Consider the following 23102-nt stretch of genomic DNA (forward strand, 5'->3'; position numbering starts at 1 on the left):
ATGAAATTTTCAACCGGTCAGACCACTGTCAACAATTACTTGCGTCAAACCAACAATATTGCTATCTGATTCCCGTGATACTGCATTAATTTTATCACGCAAAATTTCTTTACTAATTCCTTTTTACAGTGTGTCGTTTGTTACCTTTTCTCGTATCTCATCCACTTCATCACTTACTTCATCGCATCGCGTTTGTACGCCGCTAACCATCTTAATTATTGACCCTTTCTTGTTTTACAAGAACTTTTAATTTTGACAATTTCGTCATCCTGAACCTTAACTTTGTCATTAACTTTACTAACAGAATCTTCCGTTTGCCTGCACCGTCCATTAACCTGTATTTTAAGATCTGAAGTGCGGTAGCGTTCTCGCTTCCCGCGCCCGGGTTCGATTCCCGGCGGGGTCAGGGATTTTCTCGGCCTCGTGATGACTGGGTGTTGTGTGATGTCCTTAGGTTAGTTAGGTTTAAGTAGTTCTAAGTTCTAGAGGACTGACGACCATAGATGTTAAGTCCCATAGTGCTCAGAGCCATAAGATATGAAATTTCGCTGCTAATGGCCATATGTCTGTCTTGACATTTCGGAGCTCATCATGCTTTCGTTCAAATGAGCTGGTGAGTCCGCTCGCAAATTACTAATCGCATTAGTTAGTGTCTGATAATCAATTTTGGTTTCCTCATGGAACTTTTTGGGTTCCTCACAAAATTTTGTTATTTCTACTCGCACCTGTCTATTTTGCTCATAAACATTTTTGAATGCTTCTAACAATTGACACATGCAGTCTTTACTGACAATAGCAGTTCCTGTTTGCTGGATAGCCACTGGTGTTGAACTTCTTTTAGGTAAATCAAAACTGACAATACTAATGTCCTCTGTCGAGTTAACTGTAGTATTTCCCATCAAATTAATTTGTTCTCCGTCAACCACGTTATTAAATCGTCCTCCCTCACCTTCAGTAACACCACCGTTTTGTTCTGAATTAGCCATATTAACTCTGTTCACAAAAATCACTGTTCGTTACAACTTATGCCTGCACTTAATTGAAACGTTCACTTGCTACTTAAAAGTCAGTATCACTATTGATTGTTCCTATTCCTGTTCATTTCTACACAACGTTGAATTCATTTAATTTCGAAGAGCTGCTGTGCTGAAATGCTGCAGACTCACCGTTTTCTGTGTTGTCTTCTCCGTCTTCTCCGTCGTTTCCGAAGATTGCTGTGGAATCGAAGTCCGACGAACGTGCCGAAATTTATTATTCGCATACGCTGAATGTGAAGTTATATTTAATTATTTTACAATAATAGGTAATAGCTCCTTTTCAAGAGGCTTACTGTCGTGTCCTTCTATTCTTGTGAAATCTAAGGAAAACTACTAAATGATATCATCTCCTTTCACAATTACTGGATTTTATTAATTAAAAACACCCTTTCGTAAACCAACATTTAGAAACACTCAACAGGAGTCAAATACTGTGTGCCATTACGCCTATATTCTGCCACTAATCTCCAACCTCGTTACCGAGCACCCGCTCTAGCCTCTCGCACACCCGATTTCAACTCACGGACTCTTTAACACTCGACTCTCGCTCACCCACTCGCACATTGTTGACTGCACTGCAGTCATTGCTTTAATTTTATGATCGCTGCATAGTGCATGATCGGTATATGTAAGGGTACTGTACCCTTGCAGGCTGTGATGGGAAAAGGGAGGCCCTAAAAATGCAAGAAAAGAAGGATTTCTTAGACGATAGAGCATTTGCCTGCGAAAGGAAAGGTTTCTAGTTTCGACTTCCGGTTCGGCGCTCCTTTTAATCTGCCAGGAAATTTCAAACAAACACACGCAAAAAATAACAAATAAAAAAATAAACATAAAAAATAAAAAATTAAAACGAATAAAAAAGAATTAGTTACAAAAGTAATTTTTTGGAGGTGTTAATTAAAACTGCCCATTAGCATGTACTACAGCTTCCGGAGATACCCGTTTTTGGTGTGATGACAGCGGAAAGGAGGCCTTGAAATAGAGGCTGAAGCCATGATCATGGGTATAGTAAAAACGACATTATAAAGGCAGTAGACACATATTGCTGTTAAGTCCTCCATTTACTTAACCGTTTTGGTTTTACGAAGAATAACCATCGTAGCTTACATGAAGTTAACTGACACGTAACAGCTGCTTCAGAAGACGCCCACCATGCGAAAAGAGAAATACGTTTCTGCTAGGGTGCAAAAATTCTGCTAAACACTCATAGACTGTAGCAGTTGTAGCAGTTTAGACACTTTTATCTTCATTTATGTGCATTACATCAAACTGTTAGTAAATTAAATACGTATATTTTATTTTGCAGCAAATGACACGAAGAGCCTACGGAATGTCACAGAGTGTACTTACGAAGGCAAGACGTTCCTGGAGGGCCAGGTCATTGACGGAACCGTGTCTGAGTGCCAGAGATGTGTCTGCCAGAAGGGGTATGACGGTGAGTAAACAATTTCGCGTCTACAGAAATAATAACGATAGTCAAAATTATTTGGTGTCTTTTACTTTATAGCAAGTAAATAGAAATAGGTGCATGAAGGCCGAGACCTACGTAAAACTCTACCGAACTCTACCGACATGGTATGTATGATATGGTGAGTAATAGAAGAAGCGACTTCTGGCGGAGTCTCCATTGTAATCAGAGCTCCTCGAAGATCAAGGTCAAGTTCATCCCTCTCCTACCCACCCGTTCTCCATCTCCCTCTCTTCCGGACCGATTGCCTTATGTATAGGTGCTGGGATATTATCATACAGGTAAGAAACGACAACTGTTGCAGTTTGAACTACCTAGTTCCAACCACTTTTCAAGCTCAACCAACTAACCCACTTCCGCAGCCCAAACTCACATTTAGATCGTTGTGAGCAGCAGACGTTTATGGTTTTTTGCATGGTAGTGAATGAGAAACAAATATTCTCAAACAAAAACTGTTATTAATTTTTATATATACGTTTAAGCACTGAAAATAAGTCTTTATTATTTTTGTTTGGTGTAGTTTTAATAGAATCCAGATAAGTTTTAACTTACAATTTAAATCTGCACCCGAATCACTCAAATCATTTTTACCAGTTATTTTATAAATACAGTAAATACTAGTATACAGAGTGAACTTACACCACAAGTATTGTGGAAATGGAAAGTGTTATTGATGTGCAGTTTTCACAGAATGTATTAGTAGTCAGGGCTCGTACTGTTAGCATATCAACAGAATGTAATAATTCTTTGAATGTGCATTTCTTGTGCATATATACACTTTCTTAGTGGAACAGGCCTATTGACCTTAAAAAATTAAACTTAGGATAAATTAGAATGTTAAATGTGTTTGCTACAGGATTATAGTGCGAGTCGTATACGAGATATCGTATCTTGGAAAGTTCTCACACTGACACATGTACAATAGCTGTAATAGCACACACTAAATAACAACATGCAGGAACATACAGAACGAACTCGAGCGCTCCACTGAACGACAGAAGAAGAAGTTTGCAAGATGCCGGAAGCAGACTGACAAGGCTATTCCTGACATTCCACGCACAGTGGTCAACCTCAGTAAACGCCAATTGACGGAAGAGGAAGAATCTGTCCATCAAAAAGGAGGCAATCCACGCAACTATACCTACGGAGGAGATCATTGCTAATACTGAAGCGGCCATTCGGGCCCTAACTTGTGAAAAAACAGAGGAAATACGCACTGAAACAGCCAGGATACTGCGCCGAGCAAAACCACCAGCTTGTAACCTGAAGACAGAAGAGGTACAAGCTAATAAGAATCTTAACGTCGACAGGAGTCTATTGGTACTGCCCGCCGAAAAGGGAAATGCGACCGAAGATCCAAAATTATGAACAGAAAATCCGGGACCTGTTAGATCCGACGACGTACCGAAAACTAGGCGCAGATCTCACGCAGCGTATCACACGGAATATGAATCGGTTAATCAAGGCGTCTTCTCTCTCGGTGGACATACAGAAGAACATGCGCAACAGAGAAACCCTACCATTTCGAATGATAGCGTTCCTGGCTCACCGACGTATAAACTGGCAAAACGCTTGGCATCTCTGGAATGACATTTTCACTCCGCAGTGGACTGTGCTCTGATATGAAACTTCCTGGCAGATTAAAACAGTGTGCCGGACCGAGACTCTAACTCGGGACCTTTGCCTTTCGCCGGCAAGTGCTCTACCAACTGAGCTACCCAAGTACAACTGACGACCCGTCCTCACAGGTTTAATTCCGCCAGTACCTCGTCTCCTAATGGCTCTCTGGAGCACATCGGTTCCATTTTCCAGCAATAAATCAAAATTTGTTGATGCAAGTCTCATCTCGAACTCTTTCAAGTGGAATTGGAACTTCTACGAACAGGTGGAAAGCTTCGCCATGCGTAGTCCTCTTGGTCCAGTGGTGCCCTACTTGTCCATAGAACATTTTGAAGTACAGGCACTGGAGTTAGCACCTTGTAAATCTAATGCGTGGTACAGATACGTCTATGACACCTTCGTTGTGTGGAACAGCCTTCATGGCAATATAAAATGTATCATGGAAGTAGAAAACTACAAACAGCTACCATTTCTAGATGTGCTGGTGACAAGGGATGGTAAAAACCCGGGACACGGCGTATATCGAAAACTGACACACACGGACCGATACCTGCACAAACTGTCAAATCATCGCTCGGACCAGAAGAGGCATGATTAATACGCTCGTGACGCGAGCAAGACGAATATGTGAGACGCAGCACCTCAGACGCAAAATGCAACACTTCGAAAGTTATATAAGAAGTGTAACAGAGTCAAGCAATTGACGAAGTGAACCATAGAAAAAGGAAATATCGGGTGCGGTCTTTCTGTCATACATACCCAGACTGAATGACAGAATCAGTCGTACACTGCGCAAGCACGGCGTAAAGTCTAGTTATAAAGCGACACAAAAGACCGGCAAAGGAAAAAAGGGACCCACTTGCAATGCTAGTAGTATGCCTAAAACCACGCACATGCGGAAGAGGATCACAGAGCATAAGCGACAATACAGTATGAGGCTGACCACGTAGTAAAATTCGCCGACACGGTAATTCTGGCTGTATAGAAGAGCTATCACACCAGCTTGTTCAGAGAAGCTACATAAATGCACAAACATGCGACTAGCTTCAGCAAGAAAGAAGAAAGTCTCAAGGTGGACGGATCCAGGATTACCGTGCTGCAGCGAACGACCGTTGCAGGTAGCAAGAGGAGAACCGCACCGGAAATAACCACGGAAAAGCCCTTGGACATACAATCTGCGGCCGCGAGCTCGACTCCAGTCCATAACCAGCAATGGAGGGTGAAGCTTTGACAAATTGTGTTCAGAATGACCACCGGCAGCGGCAGTACACGCTTCCTGTCTAGTATGGGCGTCTGCTGCACACTTGCTAGCATTTCAGCGGATATGTACGAGCAGGCTGCAGTAATACGTCCTTGAATATCAACGGGTGCAGTTGATATGTTCTTTCAGACAGCGTCTTGCAGCTTTCCCCACAGAAGAAAGTCTACAGGCGTCAAATCCGGGGAACGGGCCGGCCAAGATCCAGGTTCTCTGCGTCCAATCCAACGATTTGTAAATAATTCGTAAAGACATACTGTAGCAATTCGTGCACTATGAGCTGGAAAGCCATCATGTTGGTACCACAGGTTTCTCCTAGTCTCCGGCGGAATGTCTTCCAGTATCCGTGGAAGATGGTCTGTTAGTAGGCAGCTATACTTGTGCGAGTTCAGTATTCCATCTATGACAAACGGGCCTATGACCTGATTTTCAGTATCCCAAACCACACGTTTTCATTCCATGTACACTGACGTCCCACTTGGCGGAGTGTGGTTCGGTGGTTTAACTGGCCATGATTGGTAAAAGTGGGTACATCCCTAAACAAGATACATGATACATCTGAAATATCGTCCGCATCTCGTGGTCGTGCGGTAGCGTTCTCGCTTCCCACGCCCGGGTTCCCGGGTTCGATTCCCGGCGGGGTCAGGGATTTTCTCTGCCTCGTGATGACTGGGTGTTGTGTGATGTCCTTAGGTCAGTTAGGTTTAAGTAGTTCTAAGTTCTAGGGGACTGATGACCATAGATGTTAAGTCCCATAGTGCTCAGAGCCATTTGAACCATTTTTCTGAAATATCTAGTCTTAATGTCCACGTACAGAAGTTAACACAATTCTCATAATCGCTTCCTTGAAGCTATTGATGGAGTGAGATGTGATAGACATGGAGCATATGTCGATACGTACGACACTTACCTGATAATGCCCAATGCCACTTCCTCGTGCGATTGCGTGGGAGCCAACGTGCGGATCAACAGCAACGGCAGCAAGAACATTGATTTCCCTCTCTCATGTCGTCACTTGTTTCCTTCTGTTACGCTGTCTAGAGATCAAACTGCCACATTCACGTAACTGGTTGAAGATGTTGATAAATAGTTTCGGAGATGGTTGACGTCTATTGGCTTATCTTTCCAAATAAACCGTACAAGAACGAACAGCTTTCTAGGGAAGGCAACGCTCCATATACCATGAGCCTGTTGGCTTTTTATGCTTTGGCAAATCTCATCGTCTGCTTTCAACCTGCTTCTTGGACTGTCACACACTAACCGACTAGCAAGTCGCGGTGCACTCAAGGAGCACACAAGCACACTGTCAGCAAACATAACAATATCGAACCCAGCAGCTACGTAGATTGAATGACACAAACAAGTGTCGGCGTGGAAACGTTTCAAAATACGATATCTCGTAAAAGACTCGTACTAGGATCCTGCAACAAACAGGATTGACATTCTGATTTACCCTACTTTTAGTTTCTTAATGCCAATGCGCACTGTTCCATTAAAAAAGTGTATGTTTGCACAAAAAATACACTTTCTAAGTATTATTACAATCAGTGTATTGGCTATATTAAGAGCCATGACTATCAATTGTTTCTGTGAAAACCGCACATCGATAGCACTTTCCATTTCCACAATATTTGTGAAGCTTGTTGCAGGTGATTCTCCCCACGTATATAAATTTCTCTAAGAAATATTTCTCTTACCCCTTCAGGAATAAACTCTGCTCCTTCTTGCAATATGACTGTGGGTAAGGGTATCCAGTACTTCAATTTTTCTTCTATTTTCTCCATAACAATGCATTTAAAACATTCCAGATCTTTCTGACTGTATGTTACTAGCTCTTCTGCATCACATTCTTGTGGCATTTTCTTATAAAACGTAAAGTTTATAAACCTTGGAAACAAGTGACCTTTGTAAGTAGCGTTTATGTCAATTTTAAACTCCACAGATGGCTGTTCTGTTGGTAGGTGCACAGCGTTCGGTCCACCACATTTAAATGTAAACACCATCATTTGTAAACCAGCCCGAATGGGAGCGGATATTTGTATACAGATTTTTCGAATTTAGATTAATGCGGGAAACATCCATGTAGACACTGATTTCTGCGTGTACTCCAAGACCTGATCAATTTGCACTGCTATTACAGTAGACGGAGATATCTTGTGTTCCTGGCACAGGCAGATTTCTTTCCAAATGCAGTTTATATTTTTCCATTGTAGCATTTGTTTTCAGTCTATACTCCAATTTTCGTTTTTTGATTTTGATCTCTTACATTTTCAGTTTCCTTTTGCATATGCAGAATACATTAACTGCTCTTAAAGAAATAATTTCCTTTACAGGGAATGGTTTAAGCCCGTTTGGTGACCAAAGGAACTGAGAGGAACGTCACCATAGAGAATATAAAATCCTGACTTGCAACAGCTAGAGACTATTTTCAGAGAAAGGAGACGTATTTTAACACCGAAAACACATTAAGCGAAAAAAACTAAAGGACCAAGAAGGGGAGGAGGATAAGAAATGAAAATTCACAAATTAAAAGAGTATATGATGTTATTTCAGTGATAAATGATCGAGTTAAATTTGCAAATGACTAGGCAACATGAGTCAGCTGCTGCTATGACGTTGCGCACGCTTCGGAGGCATGCAGCGATTTGATTCGGTAAAGCTTACGTAAAGCCGTTGTATTCTCTTCTGTGGCAAGCTGGCCCACAAGTAAACTGGTAATTGATGTCCTGTATACTGGCCCTGGGATGTACTTTACGTCCAAGCTGCTTCCACGCACGTTCCATCGGGGACAGACATAGGGGTTTTGCAGGCTAAGTGAATACCTCATCACCTTGAATACAGTTCATGGAAACTCGGTTTATCTGTGGACGAACATACTACTGTTGAAAAGTAATATCGTGCGAGAGATAAGAAAAGAGGACAGAGGATGTGCACCATGGACATGCCGTGAGAGTTACTTCAGTCAGTGCAACCAAAACCTGAAGCTAGATCCAGTGGTTCCTCATAACGTGACGCCAGGAGTAACATTGCTGTACCCCTCTAAAGTATCAGAGAAATGGGGCCCTCTCCGCATATCGCCGTCATACTCACCTCATATTCACCGGCTGTGGTTGTCAGGGGTAGTGCAGAACCGCGATTCATCACTAAACGCAGTGTGATGCCATTCATCAGCTGTCCTAGTCATGGCACAACTGTGATAGCAGCCGTTTGTGTTGTGGTGTTAACAGAAGCTTACGCATCATATGCTAATTCCGTAATCCGGCTGTTGCTGGTTTCCGATCAGTAATGTGGAATGACACATGAAGTTGCAGGAAGTCCATTACATGTCCTCGGTTGTCACGTGCGGGTGTGAACTGGCTACAATGTGCTTGGGTGCACAATACGAAGAACCTTCCTTGTAGTGATCTGACATGATCGACCAGAACGTGTTCTCGCGTCTCCATGTACTCCAGCATTGCACCACTGTTGCAACTGAATGCCCCACAAATCAGTACATTGCACGATGTGACCAGTTGGCCAGGTAGAGGTCCCGAATAAAGCCTCTTTCCAACTGTGCCACGTGCAGATAACGCCGTCTCACACGACCACGCTACATCTCCGTATTGTCCACAGTGATCACTTAACATCTGATGGTGTTTACGCCCCTTATATACCCAACAAATCCCGGTAACAGGTCAAAATGCTAACAAAAATAATCCGCTGTGCTGGAAGTATTACGTGTCACAAAGAACTGCATCATATTTATTTATTTACGCTCCACCCTAAGTTTTGTGCGTGAACGAAATTACCTTGATGTTCTACCGTGTCTTCTGGTTGCTTCACATTTTTGAGAGGCAGTATACACGCTAAGACAAAAAATAAGAAAGAAAAGGATTGCACCACAAAGGAATTATCCGAATGGATCCGGAATCGGTAGATGTGAGGTACACGTACAGACAAACAAGTGGTTACTGTTCCAGGCAAACTGGGTGATTTATTATATAGAAAGAGCGCCACAAATTGAGCAAGTCAATAACCGAATTGTCCACCTCTGGCCCTTATGCGAATAGTTATTCGTCTTGGCACTGATTGATAGAGGTGTTAGATGTCCTGAGAGATATCGTGCCAAATTCTGTCCCACTGAACCGGTACCTCATCAGAATAACGAGCTGACTGGATGCCCTTCCCATAGAGCTCCAAACGTTCTCCACTGGGGAGGGATCCGGCGACTTCGATAGCCAAGGTAGGACTTGGCAAACACGAAAGGAAGCAGTAGAAACTCTCCCCTGTGCGGGCGGGCGTTATGTTGCTTCAGAGTAAGTCCAGGATAGCTTTCCATGAAACTGAAAAAAAAAAAAAACGAGGCGTAGAATGTATGTCGCAAGGGTGTCGCTGATGACAACCAAAGAGTATTGCTATGAAATAAAATGGTTTCCCAGACCATCATTCCTGGTTGTCGGGCCGTACAGCGGGATACAGTGAGGCCGGTATCCCACCGCTGTCTGGGGCGCCTCTAGATGCGTCTTTGCTGGTCATCGGGGCTCAATTCGGAGCGTGACTCATCACTGAAGATAATTCTAACCCAGTCGATGAGATTCAGGCCGAGTGTGCCGACAACACCACAGAAGGGCTTCTTAATGAGCAGACGTCAACGACAGTCGTCGCAGCGGACGCCATGACATCAGCACCCTTCTCGTGAGGAGCCTGTTAATGGTCCCTGTGGTCACTTCGCCACCAGTTCCACATCATATCGACGATGCCGCTGAAACCGGGGCTCTGAATGCCTCTCTGGCGACTGCTCAGTCCTCACGTTGTGTCGTGTCTCTAGGTTGACCGCTTCTTTCTTGACGATGTGTTAGGTAATGGGTCACCTGTTCCTGCCAACATGGTTGAATAGTAGCATGGCTCGTATTGAAACGTCGAGCGTTTCGCCGATTACCCCAACCAGCTTCTTTTAGCCCAACTACATATCTTCACTGAAATGCTGACATCTGCGTGTATTGTTCACGCGCTTGTCTGTGCCATAGTCATTGTCAAACTGAGTACACGAAATTAAATTCACGAATATTTTATGCCCTGGTACTGACATGTCCCCTGTGTACTATCCTTGCCACCTGTGCAGTGAATTTGCGCTGCAGGTCAACACATTCATCCATCGACCGCCAAAGTTTACAATTTTGAATTTTCCGTCGATACATCTATATCAGTTTGCGACCGATTTGCATAGCTCCTCCATGACACGTTTTCTTTGTCTCAGAGTGTATATTTACGTGTTAGGAAGTACATTCTGAATATATTTGTTTGCAGTGTAGCCTCATGTAGACGGTAAACATGACAAATGAATGCCTGTATCAAGGCAAGAACATAGCAGTTTAAAATGACCTGATACACAGGAATGCTGAAGATTAGATTTGTCGACAGGACAACCAGTAAATGAACAGTTACTGAATAATTCCAGGAGGAAAAGAGTTACATGGAACAAAGTGAACTGATAAGTTGCTAGGACAAATCCTGGAGCATCAATAAATAGTTGATTTGGTAATGGAAGGAAGTGTGAAGAACGGGCTTGTGGGTGGGGAGTTTGGAAGGGAGATATGATTCAAAGACAAGGATGCTGCAGGAGCATTCAAGGTGATCTATAGATTGCAGTAGTTATGTGGGCATGGACAGACTTGGGCAGTTTAGACGTGTTTGCAGAGCTAAACTGAGCCAGTGTTTAGACTGTAGAGAACAAGAAGCAACAGCCCAAGAAGCAGCAGAGACGCATCCGTGTAGTTGATAGAAGTATTTAGTGTATGCACGTCCTGCTGTCGTTAAATACTGACTGCAATTACGTTACAGGAACGCTGAAAGGGCCGTGGTGTAGCAGACCCAGCTGCGGGTATCGTCTGACGTGGCCCATTTCACAGCTACGTACGTGTGCGCCACTGTACAGTGAAGAAAACAAGTGCTGTACTTATGAGTTCCACTGCCGTAAGTAGCACCAAATTGACTTGTGTCAATTTACAGTTGTAGCTTTTTATTTATAGAAGAAAAAAACTTCACGTCTTTCGGCGTAATAAATGCATGTTTTAAACGTCAGCAAATACAGTTTCGGTTGTGTCTACAACATGAAGAATTATCGCAGTCACTCTGCAAATGTCTTTACATGTCAACTGACCTGTAATACATCGTTCTTTAGACAATACAGTATAGAATTTATTGGTGTACTTTATTCTTTCCGCAGCTTCCGCTGAAGATTTTGTAGTAAGGCGTTATGAGTCATCAACGGCGAACGAAGGTCAGTCTCTACACCGTTTAATTTAAAGCTTTTAGGAAATCAGATATAACAATGATTATAAAAATACTGCCTTAGTTCCATTGTTACTTACGGCCACAAAAACCATTAATTAACTGTTTCATGCAGCATCCGTTTTTATCGGTTGAAAAATTATTAGAGTTTTTTTTGATAAATATCAATGACGATCGCCAGCGGACTGATAGAAACTGGGTGAAAGATAAGTTTATCAAAATTTTTGACATACTTCACGGTAACATAAATACAACATTAAAAAGTGTGGTTGGTGGAAATTGTTTTCTCAGTGATATGTATTACCAAAACAGCCTTGGTGTTCGGATGCCGGCATGGATTAAGTAACACAAAAAGTTACTACTGCACAAAAGGTAAAAAGTTATCATTGCACAAAAGAAAGCTACTTGTAATTGTCGGCGTCTTCAAACAAACATCTAGAACGGTAGTAATATACAAAATAACAGTGGCGTAAGTAAGATTTTGGGGAACCCACTGCAAATAAATTTTGTGGCCCTTATTTACTAAAAAAATTAAAGAACAAATCGAAAAAACTCTTCATTCAGACGCCATAATTCAAGTGAAGAGGGAAATAAACTCACTTATCGATACATTATTTGCAGAACGAACAAAGCCTTCAGTGTTGTGAAATGAGGCTTCATGTTAAAACATACACATCTTTCCCATTCTCCTACCATAGCGCTCAAAAACATTTTCACAACGGCATCAAAGTAAATAGAGCAGGTTTCAAGTTCAACGCTTAGAATTGCTAAAGCACTTAATCTGGACTCGGACACTGAAATTATCTCTCTGCCATGGCGGATATAACTGGCAGAGTCAAGAACAGCTGTCGGGCTGTGCAAACATCAGAGCTAAACTGCTTGCTGGAAATGTACCTGCAAGAACCAAAAATTTTACAAGCTCTTTAACTGACAACACGTGTCCTTTCTTTTCAAATTCTTTCGACATAAGAGTTTCTAAGCTAAAAGGTTCACGTGAAATCGTATTAGTACTTTCTAATCACTTTTTTCACTCTTTCCTGGATATCTTCATTTTTTAATTTAAAAAGATGAACAGGACGTAAGAAAGAAAAATAACCATTAGCATTCTTTAGGGTGATAAAGTATTTAACATACGGTCATTGAAAACTGGCACTTGAAAAGACTTTAGTTTATTCAAAACTCAAGATCTGCAGAAAATTGGTCCAAAAATTTCTACACTTTAGGTCAGCTTTGTGTCAATGCTACAAACTTTCGCTAGTACTTTCGTTTCTTCGGCTACAAGTTTAAAATTATATCATAAGGTGAGTAGTTTTATTTAGTCTGAAGGATCTGAGAGGTAATATCTGTATCATTATTTGGGTACTACGGTAGTTGGGAAGGTAGGTTAATGTTTTCCAAAGCTCACCTTAAAATACAGAGGCAGGACAATGCCAGATGTTTCCAATTTTTTATAAGATTAGACACTGCTTCCCTCTCTGCTTTCTTCTTGGTGTTTATAATGAGACAAGATAGGCACAGCAAAATTTTTATGAAACTCCTGTTTTGTTGATAACAAAGAATCAGATCTGGAAGGCCATCTGGCTGGGCACAGTTTCTTCACAGCCGTTGTAACTCGTCTGTCATTTGCTACAGTTCCATTTACTTGTTGACGTCGAAACAGTGAAGGAGTAAAGAAAACATAAATGCTTTGTATTTTCCCATGAAACTGTTGCAGTTCCGCTGTATTCACGACAGTTAAGTTAGCACCAGATTAAGCTTTTCTGTTGAACAATATGTAAACTCAGGATTTGCAGTTATATTTTTGACCGTAAAGCACTTACCACTCATAGACACAGCACCATCTTATCCTTGATCTATACATCTACCCAGTTGTATTTTCATCGTCTCTAAATCAGTTATTATTTATTTTGCAAAACTCTCAGCATTATACCCCTTACTTTACGAAACCCTAAAAACGATTCCTTTATTTCAAAGTCCGGGTGTATCTAGTTCGTTTAAATCTAAGGGCAAATATATTACATCACTTCCTTGATAAATGAGAGATTGGGTCTACAAGAGAACAGAGTGGCTGTTGTTTAATTTCACCGATGATCCGCTCTAAAACACAACCATTCAGCAGTTATATTCTCTCGTTCTCAATTTGTGGGTTGAAAACTTTGTTTTAGCTTTTTTTTTCATTTGAAAGATATGTCATCAGAGCAGGATCATATCTAGAGCGATGACCTATTATAATTAAAAAGTTGCCACTATATTCCCTATGGCATATTCGTGAGGCCACCGAAACAATTTGTCACGGAGCTGATGTTCTCGTTAGATACGGTATTCTAGAAATAATGGCTTCCGTTTCATCACACCTATTATACAAATCTGTGTTAATGGTTTTGCCACGTTTCCACATGCTGTAAGTAATACATACATTTAAATGTGTAGCGAAAGTTATTTCATACTTTTATCTTCTTGCTTAGACCTTGCCAGTCGTCAAAGTGTCCATGACGCCATTTTTTTCTTCATTTCCGAGTAATCATCAGGCTACACAATTAAGGGGCATTTAAAGTAGGGGAATAGCGTAGCCAAATTTGTTCCATTTCCTGAGCAGTTTTAGTGTCCCCTATGAAACTGCAAAAGTCAGAATCTTTCCCAGTTTCGATTTTGCAACTATATTGACTTCCATTTTCAACTTTAAATCGACAGACTTTTTCCAAATTTCAATCTCGTTACTAATTTTAGTACATGTCTGTTCTTGAGGTGTAGCTGATCACTGGAAGACGGTATGTACTTTCACTATCTTTTTAGCTCCTTCGTCTCAGCAGGCTATTTACTTTCTCTTTCGCACACCACCTAAATATAGCCTATTCCTTGACATTGTGAACTTAATGCAAAAGTTTAAGAACAGTCAGTACAATAAAAAGTACCAACGTTTTACATTAATGCAGAGAAAATAATTGCATTAGTCAGACAACTTACATACACAACTTTAAAGTAAGAGTCACTTTCTATTAGCAATTTACTTGCCCTTTAAGACTGTGGCTGTCACAGAAATACAAATAAACGTATAGGATTGTTAGTAGGGGCGTCTATTGTTGTCATCGAGAGTTAAAGGAAACAAAATGAAGAAGGCAGCGCGTTCTAGAGCGCCAGCTGGCGTACCGGCCACTCGTGTAGAAAACTAGTTGAGTCCACGCAGGGTAAGGTGGCTGATGCGCACTGACCAACTTGCGTCCTATGCGCAGGGCGAGTTCATTCTTTTGTTCAGAACGGGAGGCCGACTGTGTCTGCCACCTTTCGGCTGGTCGATGACAAAATCGAGGCCACGCCCTGGAATATTTATCAGACGATTTCACAGGAACTATGAATTTCTGCGTTACTTACATTTTTATATGTCAGGCTCAGGATCATGTGCCTGTCATTTCATTAATGGTCAAAGTTTCTGTGATATTTACATGGAAGAAGACACTGCGCGAAATTCGAAAAAGTTTGCAATGAAAAATAGCGTTCGCTATGATTTTGCGTTGGTGCGTATTACGTAATATGTTGCTGCTTATGAAATTTAGTTAAGATACTGAATTTTTTCATTGGACTTGGGTAGAGGTCCTTACCTGTCACCAATCTCGAGAAAATTGATCTGATGTGACACGCTCATTTGCGATCGCGCCGCGCCAGCGATAAAGCAAGAGTGAAATATTCTCAACATTCCTCATATTTCATAAACGGTTTGACATATGTAAATGAGATTTTGGCAAATGATAGCACGCAAAGAGGAGAGTATTTTGCCATGTGTTTATGATGCAAAACTTCATTATCAACCATGTTATTCCACTGACTACAGATCTTTTCGGTGAAAGGTGATATTTAGGGGCTATCGATAGCTGGTGAAACGAGAAATTCTATAGGTTTGGAACGACATTAGCGAAGGCATTGCACGTCTATTTTGTACTGAGGATGTACTTTTTAAAAATATGCTATTGACCCTACTTCTCGTCAGTTCCTCTCTCAATGAACTTCAGAAACCACTGTTGCGGAATTCTCTCGCTGTTGCATGTGCACAACATATTAGTGAGGTGACATTGTGTAAACTCTGCAGTGTTTTGGAAATAGAGGCAAATTTTAACATGGAAATAAGAGAAATGTGTAGGTTTTACTCAAAATTCGCCACTCATGATACTTCTCTGAAAGTTACAAATGGTTAACAAACGAAGAGGAAATGAATGGCCGCATTTTCAGAGGATTTCCTTTTAGATACTAACGAAAGAAGAGGTGACGGAAGATCTTTCTGAATGGTCACCATGCATGTGCGCATGCAAGGGCTCCGTTTAATACATACAAAAAATGTGAGCGTAGGCTTCAGTCCAGAACAGCATTTCCCCTACAGCGTCTGCGCGAAACCCCCACCACCATCGCTCTCCCCACACATTCCCTGCCGGCTGCGCATCTACCGGCGACGGTATTCTGTGAAGACTCTACTTGTGGAATCTGCGCGCTGTATGTAATGCCCCCCTACCCCCCCCCCCCCCCTCCTCCACCACTCTGAGGAGTCTGCGGGGCCGTTATTTACGTTCCTGAAGCCACAGCTGATACTTATGGTTGTGTTGGATGACTTGTTACTATCGGAGATGCTAAGGAGACAGACAAAGTAAGTGCACTTCATACACTTAGACAGCTTACACTACAAAACCCACTAGGAGAACACAGGAAGTTCCACAACTCGATTTCCCAGAAACTTCGCGCAGTGGAAGAGGAGTCAATATACAGAGCAGTTCTTCACATCACAGTTAATATTGCAAATGCAAATAAAATAAAACAAATTAAAGTCTTTCCATATTCAAGAAATAATGAGGACACGTACTTATGCTCTAAAGAAAATGAAATAAACTGCAGTTACCTTTTAATATCAACACCGAAATACACTACACCAAAGATATGAATACTTAGTGTAACAAAGGAAAAGAAATGACGGAAAAGATATAAAAAAATTTACCTATCGCTATCGGCTATATTTCACAGTCTGTATCACCACATGTCAAATGTTTCAGTTCTCTCCTGTTACAGTTTTCTCACATTACCAGACAAACCTGTACTCCATACGTACAGTCTCAGAACTTTCTTCCTCAAATTAAGGTCTATGTTTGAGGCTAGCAGACTTGCTTTAGCCAAGAATGCTCTTTTTGCCAGTGCTAGTCTACTTTTCATGTCCCCCTACTCAGTCCATCATCGGTTACTTTACTACCCAGGCAGTGGAATTTCTTAACTTCGTCTACTTCGTGATCCAAATCCTGTTGGTAAGTTTCTCGCTGCTCTCATATCTGCTACTTCCCTTTTTTTATGTAGGCAGTTGACCATAAATAACGAAAAGTGTGAGATCATCCACATGAGTGCTAAAAGGAATTCGTTAAACTTCGGTTACACGATAAATCAGTTAAATCTAAAGGCCGTAAATTCAACTGCATACCTAGGAATTATAATTACGAACAACTTAAATTGGAGGGAACACATAGAAAATGTTATGGGGAAGCCTAACCAAAGACTGGGTTTTATTGGCATGACACTTAGAAATTGTAACAGTTCTATTAAGGAGACTGCTTACACCACGCTTGTTCGTCCTCTTTTAGAATACTGCTGCGCTGTGTGGGATCCTTACCAGATAGAACTGACAGAGTACATCGAAAATATTCAAAGAAGTGCAGCACGTTTTGTGTTATGGTGAAATGTGGGAGAGAGTCTCACTGAAATGATACAGGATTTGGGCTGGACATCATTAAGAGAAGTGCGTTTTTCGTTGCGACGGAATCTTCTCACGAAATTCCAGTCACCAACTTTCTCCTCCGAATGCCAAAATATTTTGTTGACACCTACACAGGGAGGAACGATCACCACGATAAAATAAGGGAAATCAGAGCTCGTACGGAAAGATATAGGTGTTCGTTTTTTCCCTGCGCTATACGATTGGAATAATAGAGAATGGTGAAGGTGGTTCGATGAACCCTCTGCCAGGCACATAAATGTGATTTGCAGAGTATCCATGTAGATGTAGATGTTCTCCTTACGTTCGTCTTTCTTCTATTCACTCTCAGTCCCTATTTTGTACTCATTCCGTTCAGCAGATCCTGTAATTCTTCTTCACTTTCACTGAGGACAACAATGTCATCAGCTAATCTTATCATTGATATCCTTTCACACTGAATTCCACTCTTGAACCTTTCTTTTATTTTCGTCATTGTGTCTTCGATGTGTAGGTTGAACAGTAGGGGCGAAAGATTATATTCCAGTCATACACCTTTTTAATCCGAACACATAGTTCTTGATCTTACATTGTTATAGTTATCTCTTGGCTCTAGTACATATTGTACATTACCCGTCTTTCCATATAGCTTACCCTTGTTTTTTCATAATTTCGAACATCTTGCACCATTTTACATTATCGAACACTTTTTCCTAGTCGACAAGTCGTATGAACGTGGCTTGATTTTTCTTCAGTCTTGCCTCCATGTCAGAACTGCCTCCCTGTTGCTTTTACCGTTCCTAAAGTCAGATTGATGGTCATATAACAAAACCTTAACTTCCTCTTCCATTTCTTCTGCATGTCATTCTTGCCAGCAACTTGGATGTGAGCTGTTATGCTGATTTTCGATAGTTCTTGCACTTGTCGGCTTTTTCTATCTTCGGAATTATGTAGATCAAGCTTTTCTTAAATCTGATGGTCCATCGCCAATCTGATACGTTCTACACACCAACGTGATTAGTCGCTCTGTAGCCACTTTCCCCAGTTATTTTACAAATTCCAGTGGAATCTTATCCATCCCTTCTGCCTATTTCATTTCAAGTCTTTCAACGTTTTTTTAGTTTCTGATTCTTATACTGGATCCCTCATCCCTTCCCTGTCGACACCTGACTCTTCTATCACATCAGACAAACCTTCCTCACATAGTCGTTCAATGTACTCTTTCCACCTATCCGCCCTCTCCTCTGCATTTAGCATTGAAATTCCCGTTTCACTCTTTCTGTTACCACACTTTCTTTTAATTTCACCGTAGGTTGTTTTGACTTCTCTACAAGTGAAGTTAGCCCTTCTCAGGCAGCAATTTCACCTTAGCTTCCATGTAGTTCCTATTTATTTCATCCTGAATTTTCCTCTTTCACCGATCAACTGAAGTTCGTCTTCTGTTACCCATTGTTTCTTAGCTAATACCTTCCTTGTACCTGTGTTTTTCTTTCCAAGTATTTCCCTATTTAGACACCTCCATTCCGCTTAAACTGAACTGCCTGCTGAGCTAATCTTTATCGCAGTATCTTTAGCCTCACAGAATTAAAAGATGGTGTCTTCATTCCTTAATACTCCTGTATTGCACCTGCTGTGCATTGACTCTTCATGACTAGTCTCTTGAACTACAGACTACTCTTCATCCTTATTAAGTTGTGATCTTAGCTCATGGTTTCGCCTTATAATCGAATGTCTGATTTCGGAATCTCTGCCTGACCGTGATGTAATCTAACTAGAATCGCTTCTTATCTCCCGGCCTTTTGCAGTATTCTAATCCCCCATGGATATTAGACTTTCATCTCCATTTACGTAATGAATTATCCGTCTGCTATCTTCATATGCTTTCCGTATCTCTTCATCTTCTGCTTACGACGTCAGCATATATACCTGAAGTAGTGCTGCCGTTGTTGGTTTTCTGTTGTTGCTGATAGGAAGAAACACTGAACTGTTCAGAATAACTGATTCACCCCAATCTTGCTATTCATAACGAATCCTACTCCTTTTATACCAATTTCTGCTACAGTTGATATTACCCTATACTCGTCTGAACAGAAGTCCTTGTCTTCTTTCCATTTCAGTTCGCTGACTCCCACTGTATCTAGATTGAGGTTTAGCATTTCTCTTTTCAGATTTTCTATTTTCCCTACGACGTTCAGACATATTACATACCTCGTCCTGATTCGTAGAACGTTACCCTTGCGTTGGCTATTCAGTCTTTTTTCTCATGTGCACCTCAACAATGGCTGTTCCCTCCTTGAGATCTGGATAGCTGACTAGTATGGTGAGATGCCAGTGGAGAGATCATCATGACAGTTTTTCAGTTACAGACCACATGTCTTGTGGATGTACGTTATGTGTCTTCCCTTCAGTGGTTTCGATTGCCTTTTGCACCCAAGGCCAAGGGAGTGGCCTGAATCTCTGTCCGCTCCTCCGCCCTTTTTGCCTCTTTGAGAAGGCCTTCGGCAGAACGAGGATAACTTTTTATGCCTAAGTCTTCGGCTGCCATTGCTGATTTACGTTCAAAATTTAGGCAGTGGCGAGATTCAAATTTCAGACCGAGGATGATTCCTGCTGAAAAGGAGCAGCTGCCGAAGCTTCAATCGTGGACACGAGTGTCAGTTTTTGGGCCAGACACCGATTTTCTGTAAGTCGCTCTGCCTGTGGTAAAGTGATTCCACTAGTGTCACCTCCCTGTGGAAAACTGCACCGCCTGCGACCAGCTCCCTAGGGCCGTGTACGTTACCCGACAGGTGATTTTCATTTGACACAAAAGATGTCTGTGGCACTGCGAGGAGAAAGTACTGAGCTGAATCAGGAAAAGAAAGACGTTGCCAGCAGTTGGGAACGCAACAGGAGGAAGAAACTCTACTGTTCGACCACGGCCTCTTAGCCCGGAGGTTTTAATTAACTGAAAATGAGTAAAAGTTTGAAGTTTTCAGACGACACTTGTCGTTCAGAAAAATGTGATCGTTGGGATTAAATGGGGAAAACTAACGAACGAAAATCGATAAAAGGAAGAAACTACCGAATGAAAATCGACATCAAGGAAACAAAAGAAATAAGGCTTCGAGGAAATGGGAAGGCAAGGATAATACTGAATGAAGATACATTATAAGATGTGCAAATATTTTAAAACATAGGACGCAAAACAGACACTAATATTAAGAAAGGGACAGGCACGGCGAAAGAAACATTTTGTAATAAAAGGAGAGATTTCTACAGAAATATGCATATGTATTTGAGAAAGATCTTTCTATAACTTAAAACGCCCCAGACCTACCACAATCTTTATTTTTGTTCCAGATGCATTTCACCCTTTATGATGTTCAGTGGATTTAACATTTATTCTCATGTCCTGCAAAAATCTGCGATTCCTCTCATCTGATTATAGCTTATAATGCAAACGTCATTATTAATACTGCAATTTTCTCCTACGCTGCCAATAAAGTTGAGAGACTAACCTATGATTAGCTGAGAGGAAATGGAGATTTCGGGGCGGACAAACGAATAACTATTAAATATACAAATTCCCTAACACAGATGGTGAAGTACACCTAAAACATAAAAACATATAGGATGCACCGATATAAATGCGTCTTGGTTTACGAAAGAAAGTATAAGTACTAGTGGCGGAAAGTAGCCAGACCAAGATATTTTTCACTGATGAGTATCCTCCTGTATGGCGTTAGAAGGTGGACGAGGAGGAAAAAAGACAGAGCAAAGCTCCAGGCATTGCAGATGTAGACATGGAGGAGGAAGAAAAGAACTAATTATATGGATGAGGGGGAAATGAGGAGTTGCTGAGAGGAGTGGGAGGACAGAGAACGTTACTGAGGGAGGAAGCGAGGAAGGAGCAGATTTCAGGTTCTGGAAGATGTGTTGGACGGATAGATATGGAAAGGAATTAAGAAATGGAGATGCTAATGACCTGCTGAATGAGCAGAAAACTGATGTTAATGATAGTTTGAATTATGTTAACGAACAAGCGGAAGTTACCTTCTGGTTTTTCCTGGTGCTTCAATTTCCTAGCTGCATAATTAATGACCTACAGATTCATTTACAGTTCATCAAGGGAGGGTTAACAAAACTACGTAGTTTTAGCAAATATTTATTATCTGTTCAGCAATGCGCAACAGGAAGTCTGGCGAATTTTCATCTGCAAAGATTGTTTTACCCATTAGATAAAACGCAGATTCTGAATTACAAATGTCCTTAGTAGGAGGATAATTATGATTTTGCGAGTAAGATGTTGTGATTTGACATTCATTCGATAAAAACATATCAGCCAGACACATGAAAAATGAATAAGGTTACGCTGGCAGTTCTCAGCCCATGATGATATTACTGTCCTATTCGTAATAATAGAAGCATTACAGTTCCTGACGCCAGCCATTCGTGTTAATGTATATATGGACTTTTTCTATCAATTTTACTATATGCACTGAAAAACGGAGCTCATGTTTTTCAAATTAGTGCCCTTACTGCTGTGCATATAACATTTTAACACATCTGAACTCATTGTGAAATGTTTTCACACAGAATTGCGAATACTTCTAATTTCTCATGTGACTTTCACCCTAATAATTTTTGTGTATGTGTTTGACAATGTTTATTGTTTTATTTCCGCTTATCTCTGATCGAGACGTAAGGATGTACTCACGCGTGTGAAACGTTGTAGGTGATCAGTGCTCGTTCGGAGATCACAAACTGAAGATTGGCGACGAACTTCTATCAACTGGTGGGAAGTGTATCAAATGCTCATGCGATATACCACCGTTCATAACCTGCGAGAAGCTTCCAGACTCTTACTGCCCTACGACGAAGAAGTAAGACAAATGTATGAATCACATCTACTGATTATCAGTCACAAACAAAAACGGAATATAGAATGTAGAAAGGAAAATCTAAAGATGGAATTTAAATAAAGATTACAAGGAATAAATCTACATGAAGACATTGTGTATTTAATTATCTTCCGTATACCTCACAATTTATAGAACGATTCACTCTCAAAATCAGTATTATGATATGAGAAAAAGAATTACAGATGAAACTCGTAGGATACACATTATAACACATTTTAAAATGAAAAGTACATTGGATTTTGTATTGATTTAGATGAATAGTCTAGAAATGAAACAGTTGTATTAGCAAAAATGTTTTGTAAAATATTATTAAAAATAAAAGATCCAATTCTTACTGACACAAAAATTTTAGATTCATTAATACAAATTAATATGTTTCATACCTTCTCACAAAAATGCTCGCATTCGGGAGGACGACGGTTCAATCCCGTCTCCGGCCATCCTGATTTAGGTTTTCCGTGATTTCCCTAAATCGTTTCAGGCAAATGCCGGGATGGTTCCTTTGAAAGGGCACGGCCGATTTCCTTCCCAATCCTTCCCTAACCTGAGCTTGCGCTCCGTCTCTAATGACCTCGTTGTCGACGGGACACTAACCATCACCACCACCACCACCACCACAAAAATGCTAAAATTTCTTAATGCCACAAACAAAAGCTGAACAAAGCGAAAATGAGCGTAAGGAGAGCAAAGAGAGAAGCGTTCAATGACTTCGAAAGTAACACGTTGTCAACCGACCTGAATAGAAACCATAAGAGATTTTGGTCGTATGCAAAATCAGTAAGTGGGTCAAGATCATCTATTCATTCTCTAAGCGAAACGGAAGATAACA

The 23102-nt window shown here is 41.0% G+C and overlaps 1 protein-coding gene across 1 annotated transcript in view; it reads left to right on the top strand.

The window, feature by feature from the left end:
• The window catches only part of LOC124596475, a 73863-nt gene extending 51547 nt beyond the window's left edge, over positions 1 to 22316 (top strand). The window contains exons 5-8 of the mRNA XM_047135618.1: positions 2344 to 2472; positions 11204 to 11335; positions 11589 to 11642; positions 22087 to 22316. Coding sequence (XP_046991574.1) covers positions 2344 to 2472; positions 11204 to 11335; positions 11589 to 11642; positions 22087 to 22238 — 467 coding nt within the window. The 3' untranslated portion in view covers positions 22239 to 22316. The remainder of the gene's footprint in view (positions 1 to 2343; positions 2473 to 11203; positions 11336 to 11588; positions 11643 to 22086) is intronic.
• Positions 22317 to 23102: the final 786 nt, after the last annotated feature.

The sequence above is a fragment of the Schistocerca americana genome, chromosome 2 (assembly GCF_021461395.2).
Source record: "Schistocerca americana isolate TAMUIC-IGC-003095 chromosome 2, iqSchAmer2.1, whole genome shotgun sequence".
Lineage (NCBI taxonomy): Eukaryota > Metazoa > Arthropoda > Insecta > Orthoptera > Acrididae > Schistocerca > Schistocerca americana.